The sequence below is a fragment of the Monodelphis domestica genome, chromosome 8 (genome assembly GCF_027887165.1).
Source record: "Monodelphis domestica isolate mMonDom1 chromosome 8, mMonDom1.pri, whole genome shotgun sequence".
Lineage (NCBI taxonomy): Eukaryota > Metazoa > Chordata > Mammalia > Didelphimorphia > Didelphidae > Monodelphis > Monodelphis domestica.
In genome coordinates, this window is record NC_077234.1 from 210,234,893 (window position 1) to 210,253,391 (window position 18,499).

Genomic DNA, 18,499 nt, shown 5'->3' on the forward strand with positions numbered 1-18,499 from the left:
TAGCATCTTTTTTTCTACACTGAGAGAAGGGTTAGGGAGAAGTGGAGAAATTACATTGTCTGAACTTGGCTATTTGTTAACAGCTCTGGCTGTTTAGAAATAGAAGGAAGTAGGGGGAGGACAATTGGAGTTACTGGTTTGGATGAGGTAATCATTGAGTTTAGATCTTGAAGGGATCTTTAGAGATCATATATTCCACTTTCCTTATTTGCAGAAAAAGGAACTGGAGTCTAGTGAGGTTGTAACTTTCCCACAGCCTCACAGTTAACCAAATTCAGGTATATTGACTAAATTTGTCCTTCCCACTATTTGTGAATAGAAAAAAAAAAATCTATGCCAGAGACCTATAACTAGTTGATCCTGAAACTCAATTAAGCCAGTCGGCCAATAAATATTTATTAAATGCCTATTCTGTACCAGGCACTATGCTAAGTGCTTGTGGGTGTAAAGGGAAAAAAGGGGTTAATTTTATAAAAAGGTTGGACTGGATTATATTTAAAATAGGGTCACTAGGAATTTAATTTATTCCAAAGAGATTTATTTACAATTTACTTACAAAATATAGAAAGAGTGAAGTAAGAACAATCAGAGAGAGGTTAGGTTAAAATATCTAGCCTAAGCACTAAGTAATTTACTTCGTTGGCTTAAAACCAGGCAAGGGAGTTTAGTCCTTAACCTGAGAGACCTTGGCCCTTGTAGCTGAGGACCTAGGGATACAGGGAGCCTTTCTCAAAAGGATAGGTCTCTCCTGAGGCTTTTCTCTTCATAAAATCCAGGAAAGGAGCCAGCTTTTTCACTCACCACATGTCAATTCAAAGGAAGAGGTTTAAGAACAGCCTCACCAGGAACAGGCAGGTCCAGCCAGGAGATTCTCCTCCAGTCTCAACTCCAAAGAATGAAGAACTGTCTCTCATAGGAAGTTCAACTCCAAGTAGAACTCCACGTAAAAACTGCACTCAGGAAGTTGTAACTCCCTTTTAAAGACACTTTCCTTTGTGTCACTTCCTGTGCCTTCCCCTAATTTTACACCTACTAATCAGAGTTGAAACTTTGTTTTAGGGCTGCCCAGGGGCAGTCAAGTTTAATTCTGATTTGTCATCTACTGTGTAGGTCACAGACCTCTCCAACTCAGGTGTGAATGGGGTGTTTACACCATTGGTGATTAAATCTAAAAAAGGGCAGATTTACCTACTCAACTTTAAGTGGGGTGTTTACACTTTTGGTGATTAAATATAAAAATAGGCAAGGGAGTTAATTTAATTTTCACAATCAGGGGAGAGTTAAATTTAATCTTCACATGGGGATACAATGAAAACCAAAAGAGTGGTCTTGCTCTCAGGAAACTTACTGGTAAATACATTGAGGAACTAATAAGGTAGAGACAGTATGAAAACAATTGAAAAAAATGATAGATACAGGATAAATAGGAAATAATAGAAAAAAACCAGCAGAATAAGGGAGATCAGGAAAAGTCTGTTTATTGAGTGACGGAGTAACATGGTCAGGAAGATCACTTTAAAAATTGAATATTATTTTGTTTTCAGGTCTGTACTGTACTCTTTCCCCCTCATCCTTTGAGAAAAAAAGGAAAGCAAAACCTATTACAGAGTATGTATAGTCAAACAAAATAAATTCCTGCATTGGCCATATTAAAAAAAAAATCTTTCTCCACCCCATTTCTCTCTTCCCTCTTCTCTCTTTCAAGACACACACAGAAAGTACCACTTTTTCGAATAAAATCTATCAGTAAATAATAGGTAACATTTAATAATAGTAGCTAATATTTTTGTAGCTCCTGCTATGTGCCAGGCACTGAATTAAGTCCTTTACAACAATCCTGGGCCATAGGTGATATTACTATCCCGTTTTATAGTTGATGGAACTCAGAAATTAAGTGACTTGCCCAAAGTTACACTGATAGTAAATGTCTGAGACCTTATTCCTTGTGCCATTTAGCATAAAATAAAGTAAAATACATACGATTACAAAGAAGACAAATTATATTAAAATAAAGGTGTTATTCCCCATCCAAGTTCATGGATTTCAGGTTCACACTCTCTGATATAGAGGAACACACCACAGATGAATCCAACAAGCAATAGTGAAGGTCTACAACATATAGAGCACAGTGTTAAGGGCTAGTGATTCAAAGCAAATGGCAAAAAGCAAAGTAGTCCTTGCCTGAAAAGACCTTACCTTGTGTTGGGGAAGAATCACCATTCCAGCAGCTAGGCAACTAGGTGAAGCATTCTTTGACTGTGGCAACCTGTGAAAGAAGTAAAAATATTATGCGAAAGATACGGACATGTCCAAGGCATGGCTTCTGTCTTCATAAATGAGGAGAGTGGGGAAGGTATGGAGCAGAATGGGATGGTGTAAAGAACATCATTTGCTCTGGAGCAGGAGACTTGGGTCTTAGACCTGATTTATTCACTCACTGATTACTTGGGACATGATAGGTGGATTCACTTGACCCGAATCCTCCTTTTCTTCATTAGTGAAATGAGGAGCTTGGGCTACCTCTCTCAGACTCCTCATCACTGTAAAAAATTATATGACAATTCTGTGAACACAGATCATTGTAAATTAGTATGTAATAAATGCTCCAAAGTAGAACAAAGGAGTTAAAAAAATGAGATTTCCATCTGAGGTAATCTCTGAAGACTCCCCACAGGTGGAGGTATTTGGTATTTGAAAAATAGGCAATATGAAGGGGGCAGATGGGTATTCAGAGCAGAGGGAACCATGTGAACAAAGGTAGAAAGGAAAAGGCAGCTTTGGGAAATAGCTATCTAGTTTTAAGTCCAGACAATGGATGACCTTGAAAGTGAGGCTGAGGAGTTTGAATCTTATTTCCTAGGCAGTAAGAGCTTTTGAAGTTTTTGATGAAGGTAGTGACGCCACCAAATAAATGTATTAGAAAAAGATTAGTCTGGGGGCAGGTAGGTGGGTCAGTGGATAAAGAAATAGACCTGGGGATGGGAGGTCCTGGGAAAATCTGACCTCAAACACTTCCTGGCTGTGTGACCCTGATTGCCTAGCCCTTTCCTCTTTTCTGCCTTGGAACCAAACTTAGATTGATTCTAAGGTGGAATGTAAGTTTTTTTTTTTTTTTTAAAGAAAAAGACAAGAAAAAGATGAGTTTGGTAGCCTGACTCCTAATAGGTTAGAGAGAAGAAATACTGTAGCCAGGATGATCAAATAGGAAGCTTTGCAGGAGTCAGGATATAAGATAATAGTGTGTATGAACTAGGCTGGTGGGTGGGGTACAGACACATGAAACAGGTTGAAGGAATAACAGGTAGAGGTCATTGAATGATTGGATATAAGAGAGGCATAGAAAAAAATTGCTCCAAGATTTTGAGACTAAGTGTTGGCATGATGATAGTACTATTAATGAAAATAGTTTTGGTGAGTTTAAAGTGCTGGAAGCACACTCATTTGGAAATGTAAGGTGAAGGCTCTGGCAAGATATTAGGGCTGGGGAATATTGATCTGAGTCATCTTGAATAGAAGTGCCAGGTAAAGATTTGGGATTAGATGACATATGACATAAGAGAATTCCATATGATGTTAAGAGAAGTTAGAATTAAGTATGGAACTTTGGGGAATGCCCACCTTTAGGCAGGTTTGGGAAGACAAGACTTTGAGAAAAGGTTATTAGATTTGGCAATGCAGGAAATCATTGTTAACCTTGGAGAGAACAATTTTGGTAGAAATCAAGAGGGAAGGGGAAGGAAGACTTTTGCAAAGAGTTGAAGAGAGAGTAGATGGAGATTGATAATGATAATGAAAAGTAGGAAAGGAAGGATTCTCTTGTAGTATCTGACAAGTTTAACTGGATGAGTACTAGAATGATCAGATCAGAGTCTGGCCAAGAACCGGCTCAAGTTCAAGGACATCAAGGCTCCTAATGCATCTGATTATATAAGAGGAGTTGAGAGGATTGCTCTTGTCTTTCCTCTCTAACTTACTTGGTAGGATATAAGGACAGATTCTGAGAAATGGTGGTGAATCAGACTGGGAATTAGGAATAGAGAGGAAATGAAAGAAAAGATGAAAATGAGGAATAATTATGACTGCCCAAGAATTAAAAGGCAACAAGATTGAAGATAACATTTTTTTACCTTAAAAAAATTAAACTGTGGGGGCAGCTGGGTGGCTCAGTGGATTGAGAGCCAGGCCTAGAGAGGGGAGGTCCTGGGTTCAAATTTGGCCTCCCACACTTCCCAGTTGTGTGACCCTGGGCAAGTCACTTGACCCCCATTGCCTAGCCTTTACCACTCTTCTGCCTTGGAATCAATACTGACTCCAAAACAGAAGTTAAAGGTTTAAAAAAAATTAAACTCCATTTATTTTCTCTTTCTCCCTATCCCTTCCCAATTGGACAGAAAGAAAAGAGAAAAACAAAACTCTTGTAATAAATATGCATAGTCAAGAGAAACAAATTCTTGAATTGGCCATGCCCCAGAATGTATGGTCTCATTCTACATCTCAACTCCATCACAATTCTTGCTATGTAGTGGGTTCTTAAATGCTTGTTAACTGACAGTTAGGAAGTAGGTAGTATTCTTCACTGGCTATTGGATTGATCAAAATTCTTATGAGTTCCAGAATTGCTTTTCTTCACAATATTTTTATTGTTTAAATTGCTCTCTTGGTTTCGCTTACTTCTCTCTTCAGTTCAGATGAATCTTCTTAGGTTTCTCTGAAATCATCCCTTTCATTGTTTCTTCTGGAGCAATAATTTTCTATTTCATTCATATAATGGGCATCCTCTTAAGTTTCCAATTCTTTGATAGTATAAAAAGAGCTGTGAAGATAATGTTTTATGAAAGATATGATTCAGGGAAAGCTTGTTAATTACTGCACAATGAGGATAAATCACTAAAGTTAACTATTCAAGACTCAGTGGCATTTGAGATAATTGAGCATTACATATGCTAGTCCATGGGGAAGGGAGGAGGGTGGAGTCTGGCTTAATATAAAGACCCATGTTCAGATCCTTAAGGAGGCAGGGTTTGGATTCTGCATACATAGCTACCTCATACCCCATAGATTTTGTGGCCTGAGCACTGTCCTATTTCTGATCCCGTTCAGGTTTAGATAATTTTTCCTTAAAGGTTTTGAAGCTATTGTCAAGACTTGGTTGGCCCAGGGGACTAATGGCTCAGGCTATCAACATCACTTCCTGAGTTCTTGAATACAAAACAGCCCCAGGGTGCCTGTGAAAGAGCTCCTGGTGCCTTCTCTGATGCTTGGCTAATGGATCTCAGTGAGCAACTAGGGCAAGGGTATTTTGCCCAGATGAATCAACTCCAGGGGTCCTCAGTGAGTATTCCAGTTCAATAATTTTCTTCTTTATGGCTAAGTAAATTCTCTTTTGTTAACTGTTGAATGGATAGAAATATACATGAAAACCATGTTTATTTTAAGATCTGCTATGATTTGGTGATGATTAGTAATGTTATCCCAGTTCAGATTGTTTTTCAAATTAATTCAAAAGTAATTTGTTAATATCCCAGTGCTAAGAAAACAAGAAGTCAGATTCCTCTAGTTTAACAATCTTTTTTAAAAAATATTTTATTTTTATTTTTTCCCAGTGATAAGTAATAACAAATTTCCACATAAGTTTTCCAAAGTTATAGGTTTGATCTAGTCTCCCTCCCTTCCCTTCTCCCTTCCCAGAGCTGGAGATTCAATCTGGGTTATATGTATATTATGCAAAACATATTTCCATATTGTTCATTTTTGTAAGTGAATAATCATATAAAGTGCACCTCCCTCCCCAAGTGATAAATTGCATGCTTTCATCTGCATTCCTACTCCAATAGTTCTTTCTCTGGAGGTGGGTAACATTCTTTGTCATAAATTCCTCAGATTTGTCCTGGGTCATTGTATTGCTGAAATAGCTAAGTCTATCACAGTTGATCATTCCACAATATTGCTGTTACTGTGTACAATGTTCTCCTTATTCTGCTTATTTCACTCTGCATCTGTAGGTCTTTCCAGCTTTTTCTGAAATCATTCTGTTCATTATTCTTTATAGTATTATAGTATTCCATCACCATAATATACCACAATTTGTTCAGCCATTCTCCAGTTGATAGATATTCCTTCAATTTCCATTTCTTTGCTACTATGAAAAGAACAGCTATAAATAATTTTGTATAAGTAGGTCCTTTCTCTTAAAAAAAAAAATCTCTTTGGGATTTAGACCTAATAGTGATATTACTGGATCAAAGGGTATGCATTGTTTTATCAGCTTAACAACCTTTTGACCACAAATGAAAAGAACTATTGATCATTTTCCTCAGGATAGATCAGAAAGTATTTGATTTGACAGTATAGGCTTTTAAAAAATTGTTTCCATTCTGTTTAATGTAAATGCTTTAAATAACTAGAACCTTTGCACTGGCCTAGGGATAGGAATTTCTGTTTGGGAGTGAGGAGTGGGGGAAAGGGAGTGAAATTTTTCTAGTTTTGTGTGTAAAAACTTGAACTAAAATTCACTATTTTTTCCCTTTACATAGCTGTTTAATTAACTGGTTCCTCATTTTTCACGTGCAACAAAAGTGGCTGCATAAAGGAGGAGTCTCATGAAGTATGACTAATTCTGTTACAATGTGACATTCATTCTTGAAAAATCACTTGTGCTTATACAAAATTGTACAATAAATACTATGAGGCTTATGGGGAAAAAATCATAATCCCAATTAGGGATATAACACTCACAGCACTCAAAATTTTTTTAGTGACACATGAAAAAAGATAGGAACCTAATAAAACAGCATCAGAGTTTTCTGTATCTTAAAAAGTTAAGAAATTCATAAAACTATAATAAATAGTAGCCTTTTCCATGACTTTGAGCAGCTGCTGAACTGAACCCCAGTTCCGAAAGGGCTGGTTTGGCAAAGTTGATAACTATGGGTGAGAGAGCTACCTTGGTGGGTAGTAACTCTGAGATGTTAACCCATGACCATCTCAGAAAGGGGTGAATGAAGAGCATAGGCTCTGACGAACCTTCCTCTTCCTACAGCTTCTATTGCATCAGAAGATGTACAATAAATTTGGCTCTTTATCTTGAAAAAGATCAAAAGTTAAATTGTGGCAATGGCTATCAGAAAGGCTTTAGCTGTGGGATAAAGTAGTGTAGTTTTCGGCTTTCTCATTACCTGACCAGACAAAACCATGTTTGGGTTCAAAATATACTCAAATTGTTCTTTCATACAGCAATTGAGTTGCAAAAATTTGCATTTTCAAAACAAGCCTTACAGCAGAATTGTAACTAGGGAGAGGACTAAGGGATACAAAAAGGATTAAGAACAGGATTTGGAGGTCATGTTCAAACAGGTCAGGGAGTTTGAGAATTCATAATAAGACAGAAATGGGGTATTCAATGTGTGAATTAGAAGATCAGTTGAGGTAATTTTTTTTTTTTTAAGAATCAAGGTGACCTGAGTGTATTTGTTGGCAGAAGGAAGAGAATCAACAGAGAGGAAGGGAGTGGAACTGTGAAAGGAACAAAGTGTATAGATTCATTTAAGTCTGGCTTCAGACACTTTTTAACTATCCCTATTACCTAGAGTCCAGTTTTGGCGAACCTTTTTGAGATCATGTGCCCAAACTACAACTTCAAGCTGCCTGTGAGCACACCCCACATTACCCCAGACAATGGAGGGAGAAAGGGCTCATATTGGTCTGCTGGACAGAGGGGTGGGCATGCAAAAAATGTCCTCAGGTGCTGTGGAGAGGGGGAAGGGAATAGCCCTGCTGCACTACTGGGGCATGCCTGCCATTCCCTTGATTAATGGAATAAGAAGAAGTGAAAGGGGATAGGATTATGTTTATTGGTAAAGGTACAACTTTTTCTCCAAAGTAGGAGGGAAAAAAGAAAGAGAACAGGAAAGTAAAGAACATTTGAGATGTTGAGGAGGGATGTTGAAAGATTTCAGCTATTATGAGTAAGAAAGATGAAGGGAAAGATAATGAACTGAAATTAGGACATAGTTGAGTTAACATGGTCTTATAACAGCCCTGGGACTATTTTTTGATGTTCTTCAGCAACTAGAACCCAGGAAAATGGAATAGATGTTAAGTGTGACAGAATATTGTGAATAACAAAGACAGCCCAGAGCATGAAGAATTCAGGGACACTTGAAATAGGATCTAGGGAGCATAGGGACACAACTGATAGATTGGGATAAGTAAGTGACTCACAATGAAGAGTATTTTCAATAGGTGAGGCAGAATGGGAGAGGGGAAGAAAATGCACATGAAAGTTCAAGGAAGAGATTAATAAAAAGATATTCTAAAATTAGTGAGTGGAATCTGAAAGACCTAGGGTCTATATTATATATAAATTCTATAACACCTAAGCTATACTCATGTTAGCTATGTGACTGTGCAGACTCTTAACCTCTCAGTGCCCCCAGGCAACTTTCCTACAAAGCAAATACCTTGGGATTCTGCATCCCATTTTTTTTTGTTAATCCTATTTACAATTATAATTGTATATTTATACTTTTCCTTATCTTTGTTTTCTGTCTTTATAAAGAATAGAGTGGTAAGACATAAGGAGTTGAGCATCAGTGCTCTAGTGTTAGAATAATATGCATTTGTTCTTCTATCCTTATTCTCTTTCCCTCACTCAGAGTCCCCCAAATAAATTCTTTTCGTTTCCTTTGGAGCCCCTCTTCCAAAATCTATCCTCTTTAGTATGTTTTACTTAAGACTGAGACCTCCCTTAAGCTTCCCTTCCTCTTAGTCTCCCCTTTCCCTCCTGTTAACTTGTGGGATGAATTGCATTTCTGTACCCAATTTTGTATACCTGTATTTTTCCTTCTTTTTAATCAGTTTAGATAAGAGAGTGAATCAGTTCAAGTATTATCTGCTTCCTTCCTCTTTGTGAGAGAATTTTCCCCATTCTTATTTTCCTTTTAGTGTATTCCTATACCCTTCTTTTAAGATCAGAGAATCTAACAAAATCTCTCCCAGGCCCTCTAATTAGACTTCCTCTATGTAAGATTTCTGAGGGGATTCTTGTAACATGCTTCTGTATTAGAATGTAAGTAATTTATTCTTGTTTAGTTCCATCTGGTTGCTCATTCAAGTTTAGCTTTTTAGGTTTCTTTTGATTCCTGTGTTTATGTTTTAAAGTTTCTACTCAATTCTAGTGTTTTCTTCAGAAAGACTTATAAGTTCTGTATTTCATTAAATGGTTGTTTCTCTCCCCACCCCTACCCCATCCCATAGGAATATACTCAAATCTTAGCTGTAAGCCTCTATATTTTGCTGTTTTCCGATTCCAAGCTCTTATTCTTTAATGTAGTGGCTGCTAAGTCTTATGTGATCTTAATGGTGGTTCCTTGGTACTTGGAATCTTTCTTTTTTGCTGCTTGCCATTTTCTTAATTTGACCACGGAACCCTAACTTTTACCCACAATGTTCCTGGGAGTTTTTACTTTGATGTTCTGTAAGGAGGAGACTGGTAGATTTTTCCAGTTTCTACTTTGCCCTCTGGTCCTAAAAGATCTGGTGTATTTGGGGAATTAAGTGATCCCCAAATACACTGGTAAAATTTCTAATATAATTTATTGAAATATAAGGTCTAGATTCTTTTTTTTTGTCATAAATTCTGATAGTGATTCTCTCTCCAAACTCTTTCCCAGGTCATTTGATTTCATTATGCAATATCTTATATTTTCATCTATTTTTTTAGCCTTTTGACTTAAATTTTTTTTTGTTAGTTTCAAGTGGTCTCCCTTTCTCCCATCCCACCCTAAAGAAGGCCAATGTTTCACACCCACACACACTTACATATTTGTATGTGTGTATAAAACCATACAATACATAGTTCCATATCAGTTCCATCACTGGAGGTGGATAGCATCTCTCTTTTTATTTGATTTGAATATTCATAAACTCAGATTAGTTTAGTTATTCACAATAACTTAAAAAAAAATCCATACCTTCTGTCTTAGGATCAATACTTGTGTATTGGTTCCAAGGCAGAAAAGCAGAAAGGGCTAGGCAATGGGGGTTAAGTGACTTGACCAGGGTCATATAGCTAGGAAATGTCTGAGGTCAAATTTGAACCCAAGACCTCCCATCTCTAAGCCTGACTCTCAATCCATTGAGCCACCCAGATGCCCCCACAATTACTTTTTGAACAATATTGCTGTTACTGTATACAACATTCTCTTGGTTTTGCTTATGTAATTTTTCATTATTTCATGCAAATCTTTCCAGATTTTGACTTTCATGAACTGATACAAAGTGAAGTAAGCAGAACCAGGAGAACATTGTACATAGTAACAGCAATATTTTTGATGAACAATGGTGAATGACCTAATTATTCTCAGTAATACACTGAGGATCCTAGATAGGCCCAGAGCCTCATGATGAAAAATGCCATTTTCCTTCAGAGAAAGAACTAATGGACTCTGAATGTAGACCAAAATATACTATATTTCACTTTCTTTTTTAACTTTTTTACATCTCCCACAAAATGGAGAAATGTTTTACATGATTACACACACAAAATCTCTATAAGATTACTTGCCATGTGTGTGTGTGTGTGTGTGTGTGTGTGTGTGTGTGTGATGGGGTGAAGCAAAGAAGGTGGCAAAGAGATAATTTGGAACCCAAAATTGAAAAAAAAAAGCATTAAAATTGTTTTTGCATGTAGTTTTCTATCACAATTGTATACCAGAATTTAGTAAGCCATTCCCCAATTGATGGACATCCCCTCAATTTTTAGTTCTTGGTATCACAAAGAGAGCTGTTTTAAGTATTTTAGAAAATACAAGTTCTTTTCCTTATTCCCTGATGACTTTCAGAATCAGACTCAATAGTTTTATGCTGGGTCAAAGAATATACACAGTTTTATAATTCTTTGGGCATAATTCTAGATTGCTCTCTAAAATGACTAGATCAGTCCACCAGGTGTAATAGTACCCTTGTTTTTCCACATCCTTTCTATCATTTGTCATTTCCCCTTTTGCCATTTTAGTCAATCTATTAAGTGTGAGATGATATTTCAAAGTTGCTTTAATTTATATTTCTTTAATCAATAATTATTTAACGCATTTTAAAAATGACTACATAAAGCTTTGATTTCTTCCTCCAAAAACTGCCCATTCATATCTTTTGACTGCTAATCAGTTGGGAAATGACTGACCTTGTTATACATTTGATAAAATTCTCTATATATTTGAGATGAGGCCTTTTTCCAAGAAACTGTCTCTAGAGTTTTATCCATATTTTCTGCTTTTCTCCTAATCATGACTAAATGTTTTATTTGTACAAAACTCTTTAAATTTAATTTAACCAAAATTATTTGTTTTACATATCACAATGTTCACTAGCTCTTATTTATTCATAAATTCTATCCATAAATATTATATAGGTAATGTCTTTCTGTCTTTCTTCCTTTCCTTCTTTCTCCTCCTCCTCCTCCTTCTGCCTTAGTATCATTTCTAAGATAGAAGAGTGAGTGCTAGGCAATGGGGTTAGGTGACTTGCCCATAGTCACATAGCTAGGAAATGTCTAAGGCCACATTTGAATCTAGGACCTCCCTTCTCCAGACCTGGTTCTCTAACTACTGAGCCATCTGTCTGTCCCTTCCCCCATGTTCTTTTTATTTACTTAGGATATTTTCCTTTATGTCTAGATCAGGTATCCATTTTTTACCCTATCTTGGTAAATGGTGTAAGCTATCAGTCTATACTTAATTTTTGTCAGATTACTTTTCCCTTTTCCCAATAGGTTTTACCAAATTGTTTATTCTTATCCCTAAACCTTAACTCTTTATATTTGTCAAATACCAGGTTACTATAATAATTTACTACTGTGTATTGCATGTATATTCGGTTCCACTGACTTACCTTTTTACTTATTTGTCAGTACCAGATAGTTTTGATAATTACTTTAGTATAATGTTGAATATTATCAGTGATATAATAAATTTAAGAACAGGTACTACTAGACCTTCTTCCTTTTCCTTTTTTCATTAATTCCTTTGATAATCTTGACGTTTTGTTCTTCCAAATGAATTTTGTTATTTTTTCTAGCACAATAAACAGTTTTTTGGGTTGGATTATAATAAATAAGTAGATTAGTTTAGGTAAAATTGCCATTTAAAAATATTGGTTCAGTCCATCCAATTAATATTTCTCAAGTTATTTAAATCTGACTTATTTGTATAAAATGTTTTATAATTATGTTCATATCATTCCTTGGTTTGTCTTGGCAGGTATGCGTCCAGGCATTTTATATAGTCTATTCTCATTTTAAAGGAAATATTTTACTATCTTTTTCTCCAGAGCTTTGCTGGTGATAAATGGAAATGCTGTCAATTTATGTGGGCATATTCTATATCCTGCTACATTGATAAAATTATTGTTTCAACTAAATTTTTTTAGTTGAATCTCTAGAATTTTCTAAGTATACCACCATATGGTCTGAAAAATGAGATCGTTTTATTACCTCATTGCCCAATCTGATTCCTTCAACTTCTTTTTCTTCTCTTATTGCTAGCATTTTTAGCACAATATTGAATAGTATTTGTGATAGTGGGCATCCTTATTTTACTTCTGATCTTATTAGGAAGACTTCTAGCTTATCCCCAATACAGATAATGCTTGCTGATGATTTTAGGCAACCTTTTATAGGTCTTATTTTGAGGAAGAATTCATTTATACCTCTGTTTTCAAGGATCCTTAATAGGAATGAATGTTATATTTTGTCAAAAACCTTTTCTGCATCTATTGATATAATCATGTGATTTTATAATTTTTGTTGTTGGATCATCTGTGTTATTAGTTTTTTTTATATTGAACTAACCCTGCTCCCACAAGGTCCATAGGGTGAAAGCTCTCAGATCTGAGGCTGTTGCCTATACAGCTGCCCCTGGGGGTGGTGGTATTTGCCCTGGGTATCTGCACTTTGCTTTGGCCAGACCATTAACATGGGATGTCCAATCGTCCCTAATGTGGTTGAATTTGCTGGGGAAGAACATTGACCTAGAAGTGGAAATGAAGTCAACTGATTTCTTTTATTCCATTGATTTGAGAAAATCAGGGTGGAGGAGGAAAGTTTTAAAAAGTAATTCATTTCCAGAAAAAGACTGGGGACTTAGTCTTTGTTTTTCCTATTCTACAACATACTAGAGGTAACTACAATGAGATATTATTAGGATTATTATTCACTTACATTAAATTGATTCCTCGTAAGACTCTATGTTGAAATATTAGTGTTGTGGAGTTACCTCTGAAGCACTGGAACTGCCTATCCTTCACTGTGATGTTAGGGGATAAGTGTAGTGTCAGTAACATGAGTTCAGGTTTGATACTGGGATGAAATGAGGCACAGTTGAACAGTTAATAAAAGGATATGACACAAGGATACATTGGCACTTAGTTTCTATAGTGGTCCCCTCTCCTATCCCCTTCCTTTATTTCCATGTTTGGTCAGAGGGAGAGAATATGATTGTTTTTGTAATGTTTAGATATTACCAAGTTAGAGGAGTCCTGACTCCATATGAATGGAACTTAAATTTTTTTTCTCTTTTATTATTATGAACTTGATAAGCATGAACAAACATGAACATTTCTGCATTCAAAGAACAGAAAAAAGGACCTCATATAAAATTGTGAATCTTCATTATAGTTTTTAAAACATATATATATATATATATATATATATATATATATATATATCAGATTTAATTTGGTAGTTCCAATACTGCTTTGCTTGTCTGGTCCCATTATATATATTCTTTGGCTTTCTCATTTGTATTTTTGAATGATTCATCCATGTTCTTTTTTCCCTTTTTTATATTGTAAAAAGGAATTATTTATTTATTTAATTTTAGTTTAACTGGGGACCTTGAGGTCCTCTTACCATAGAGATATGTAGTGATTAACCAGCCCACAGTGACAGGAATTAGAATCCATAGAGATTGGAAGGAGGAACCATAAAGATAGGAAATGAGGTAGGAGGATAGGAAAGGGGCCCAGCATTGGTTGGTTAGGCTGACAGGTGCTGACAGGTGCTGGCAGTTGTGGGGAAATTGACTGCTGGGTGTGAATTGGTCATTGGGGGTTGGTTGCTGGTGGTGTAGGGTGGTGATTAATTGGTGGTTGGCATTTAGTTGCTGGAATATAAAGGTGGGCCTGAGCTTACTGAGAGAGATTTTGGCTTTAGAAAGCTTTTTGCCTTTTGGGTTTTTGACTTTTGGTTTGGTCTGTTGGGTTTTTTCCCCCTTGATCCTTTTGTCAGGTGGCTGATCTTCATTGACAGACCTAATTCTGGTTAGATTAAACACGGATTGGGTTGGTTTTGATTGGGCTGGATTGGGTTGGATTGTTATTAGTGGTAGTTATAGGCAGTTACAGGATAACTAGTATAGACATTAGGAAAATTTCTTTATCTACTTTCCTATATTTCCCTCCTTTACTGTATTCTTTTACTATCTCTATTTTAATTAAACTAAATTGTTAATTGTTAAAAGCTGCTAGAAGTTTTCTCTGGTTTAAAGGGATAATATTAATTTATAACTCCACTATATTTTCATTAAAACTTAAATTATTAATAACTGCTCTCTTATCTTTGTCAAACCCCTAATTTAACCCTTATCATTAACCCTACTTCTTTTCAAAATCCTCATTTATGAATTGAATAATTTTTGAATAAATAAGAGAAAGCATTGTGAAATATAAAGTGGATAATTTTGAATACATTAAATTTGGAAAATTTTGTACAAATAAAACTAATGTAGCCAAGATTAGAAGGAAAACCATAAGTTGAGGAAAAAATTTTATAGACAGTTTCTTGGATAGAGGTCTCATCTAAACTATATAGTGAATTTTGTCAAATATATAAGAGTATGTGCCATTCTCCAATTGATAAATGGTTGAAAGTTTTGGATAGTTGTTTTTTTTTAAGAAATCAAAGTGATATATATATATTAATTGTATGAAAAATCCTCTAATTCATCATTGATTATAGAAATAGAAATCAAAACAACTCTAAGATATCATCTTACATATCAGATTGACTCTATTGATAAAAAGGTAAAATTACAAATGTTGGCAGAAATGTGGACACTAATACATTGTTGGAACTGTGAACTGAACAAACCATTTCATAGAGTAATCTGAAATTATGTTCAAGGTTATTAAACTGGGTAGGACTTTTAATGCCCTTAGGAGACCACACCCTCAGGGAAGGCAGATGCCTTTAGGAGACCAGGAAACTGCCTCAGGGAAGGCAGAGAGTATCAAATTCCAAGTATAGGGTTAAAAATTTTCTATTGAGGGGAAATGGGGAACTAGAGGCTGATCAATTCCCACCTCACTAGTAAGTATAGTCAAGATAAATTAATACATTGGACATGGTAGAAAAAGGAAGTCTGCATTATGCATCTCTTAGTCCCCATCTTTCTGTCAGGAGGCAGGAGTCATTGTTTTATAAAGTCGTGATTGGTCACCATGTCCAATAGAGTTCTGGAGTTTTTCCAAGTGGTTTGCCTTTATATTATTGTAGCCATTGGGTAAATATTTCTTCTGAATTTACTGATTTAATGCTGTATCAGTTTTTTAAAATCTCCCCAAATTCTCTGAATCCTTCATATTGCTTCTCATAGTGGAATAATATTCCATTACATTCATAGAATACAGTTCAACCATTCTTCAATTTTTGGCCACTTGTTTTATTTCCCGTTCTTTGCTACAGATAAAAAATGTAGAGAAATAAATATTTTTGCACAGGTGGGTCTTTGATCTTTGGGGAATAAATGTCTAGCAGTGGTATTGTGTGGTCATAGAGTTGGTGCAATTTAGTGAATTTTTTAGCATAATTCCAAAGTGCTTTCCAGAGCAAATGAATTCATAGCTCTATTATCAGTAATAAACCAGGCACATAAATGTGCCTGTCCTCCTTTAACTCTTTCAAACACTGCCATGAAACCTCAGATTTGCTTTATCTTTCATTTCTTTTATTGTTAAAAATTTAGAGCATTTTAAAATATGGTTGTTGATAGCTTGAATTGCTTCATTTGTCAGTTGCTGTGCCCATTGATTTTTGAGGAGCACCTCTTACTTTTTAAAAAATTTCACTTCATTTTATTTTTTCCCAATTACATGTAAAAATTATTTTTAACCTTGATTTTTAAAAATATTGAGTTCCATATTATCTCTCTCCTCTTCCCCCTCATTGAGAAGGCAAGCAATTTGATATAGGTTATAAATATATAGTCATGCAAAATATTTCCATATTAGTCATGCTGTGAAAGAAAGCAGACCCCCCCCAAAAAAACCCAAATAAAAATAAAGCTCTTTTATGTGAGATGAGTTGCCCATGTAAGGGGAAAAAGGGGTTATTTTTTAAAAGGGTTAGACTTGATTATTTAAGAGTGGTCACTAGGAATTTAATTAATTCCAAAGAGATTTATTTTATAATCGAGCCTAAGCACTAAGTTTTACTCTTGGATCCTCCCCCTCCCTCCCCCCTACACCCCTGCAGGGAGAGTTAGTTTAAGCCATCCTTGGCAAAGCTGAGAACCTTAGGAAGTCTCAAGAGGATAGGTCTTTCCTGAGACCAGTTTCTTCAGAAAAAAACAAAAACAAACCAGCAGTTAACAGTCAACTTTTCACTCTCTATGTGTCAGTCTAGTCAAGAGATTCTTTATCAGCCTCCACTCCAGTTGAACTCCCAGTAGAACTCTCTCTCAAAGGAGATTCCACTCCAAGTGAGAGTTCCAAGTTGAACTGCACTCAGGCATTTGTCACTCCCTTTTAAAGGCACTTTTTTTGGTGCCATTTCCCCTAATTTTTACATCTACCAATTACAGTTGACACTTTTGCTTTTAGGACTGCCCAGGGACAGTCAGTTGATTTTGATTTGTCACTCACTATTTCACACATGGTTCACAGACCTCCCACTTAATGTGTGAAATGGGGTGTTTACACCTTTGGTGATTAAATCTAAAAAATGGGCAGATCTCCCCACTACTGTAAGTAGGGTGCTTACACTTTTGGTGATTAAATCTAAAAATAGGCAGATCTTCCTACTCAACTTTTAAGTAGGGTGTTTACCTTTTTTGGTGATTAAAGTTTAAAAATAGGCAGGGGTTACAATTTAATCTTCATAATCAGGAGAGAGTGAATTAATTTGTTATAATCAGGGGAGAGTTAAATTTAATCTTCACACCCCATTATGCCTTCCTTTCCCCCCTTCTCTTAGGACATTCCTCTTACCCCCTAGTTTTATTTTTTTTTTAGATATCATCCTATTATATTCAACTGAAACTCATGCCTTTTGTCTATGTATAGTCCTTTAACTTCCCTTTATAATGATAAAGAATTATTTTATCATGTAAACAGTTTAACCTTATTAAATCCCTTGTGATTTCTCTTTCCTCTTTAGGCCTTTTTATGCTTCTCTTGAGTTTTGTTTGAATGTCAGATTTTCTACTGAGCTCTTATTTTCCCAGCAGGAATGCTTGAAAGTTTTCTATTTCACTAATACTCATTTTTAATGGGTAGATGATTCTTGGTTGTAATTCTAGCTTTCTTTGCCCTCTGGAATATCATATACTAAGCCTTCTTATCCTTTAATATAGAAACTGCTAAATGTTGGGTTATTCTGAGTGTGACTCTATGATATTTGATTTTTCTTTTCTGGCTGCTTGCAATGTTTTCCCTTAACCTAGGAGCTCTGGAATTTGGCTATAATATTCCTGGGGTTTTCATTTTGGGATCTCTTTCAGTAAGGTGGATTCTTTGAATTTCTATTTTATCCTCTAATTCTTGGACAGCAGAAGTTTTCCTTGATAATTTCTTGAAAGATGATTTCTAAGCCCTTTTTCTGATCATGGCTTTTAGGTAGTATAGTAATTTTTAAATTATGTCTTCTGATTGATTTTCTTGATCAATTATTTGTTCAATGAGGTTTCACATTTTCTGCTTTTTTCATTCTTTTGATTTTGTTTGATTGTTTCTTGATGTCTCATGGAGAAGTAGGCAGGGTTAGGCTGGCTATTGTTTGTTATATTGTCTCAGGATTCCCTCTTAAGTTATCTTCCAAAAAAAGATGAATGATGTTGTATTATGAGAATATGTCTAGGTCTGCTTGATTCAGGATGCAAACAGGAGGGAAAGAAATCTCTCAAGTTGCTTTGTGTTGATATTTACTTTGAAGTAAGACTACTAGGGATCATACAAGGGATTTGAGCTAGAAGTAACATTCAAAATCATTTATTCCAACTTCCTGACTTTTCCTGAAGAAACTGAGGCTTGGGGAAGTAATTGGAATAAGGTTCCCTGTAGTATAAATAGCGGTCTGGATTTGAAGCAAAGTAGCTTTTATATTTGGAGCTTATCATAGTTTAAGATGATGGACTAAATCCAATTTCTGCCAGATCAATTTCTAATTTCTCCAGCAGTCTTGTGGGATAGAGTTCTCCTTCTGATAGTTTGTAGCTTTGAGTTCATC

General features: G+C 35.6%; 2 protein-coding genes across 4 annotated transcripts in view; one reads left to right on the forward strand and one right to left on the reverse strand.

Annotated features, from left to right (window-relative positions):
• The window catches only part of CHST7 (carbohydrate sulfotransferase 7), a 32,580-nt gene that overhangs the window by 9,312 nt on the left and 4,769 nt on the right, over positions 1 to 18,499 (forward strand). The window lies entirely within an intron of this gene.
• The window catches only part of SLC9A7 (solute carrier family 9 member A7), a 250,945-nt gene continuing 234,640 nt past the window's right edge, over positions 2,195 to 18,499 (reverse strand). For 2 of the 3 annotated variants that reach the window (XM_056807133.1, XM_056807132.1), the window contains exon 18: positions 2,195 to 2,266. In XM_056807133.1, coding sequence (XP_056663111.1) covers positions 2,237 to 2,266 — 30 coding nt within the window. In that variant the 3' untranslated portion in view covers positions 2,195 to 2,236. The remainder of the gene's footprint in view (positions 2,267 to 18,499) is intronic. The other variant, XM_056807134.1, reaches the window with a different exon arrangement.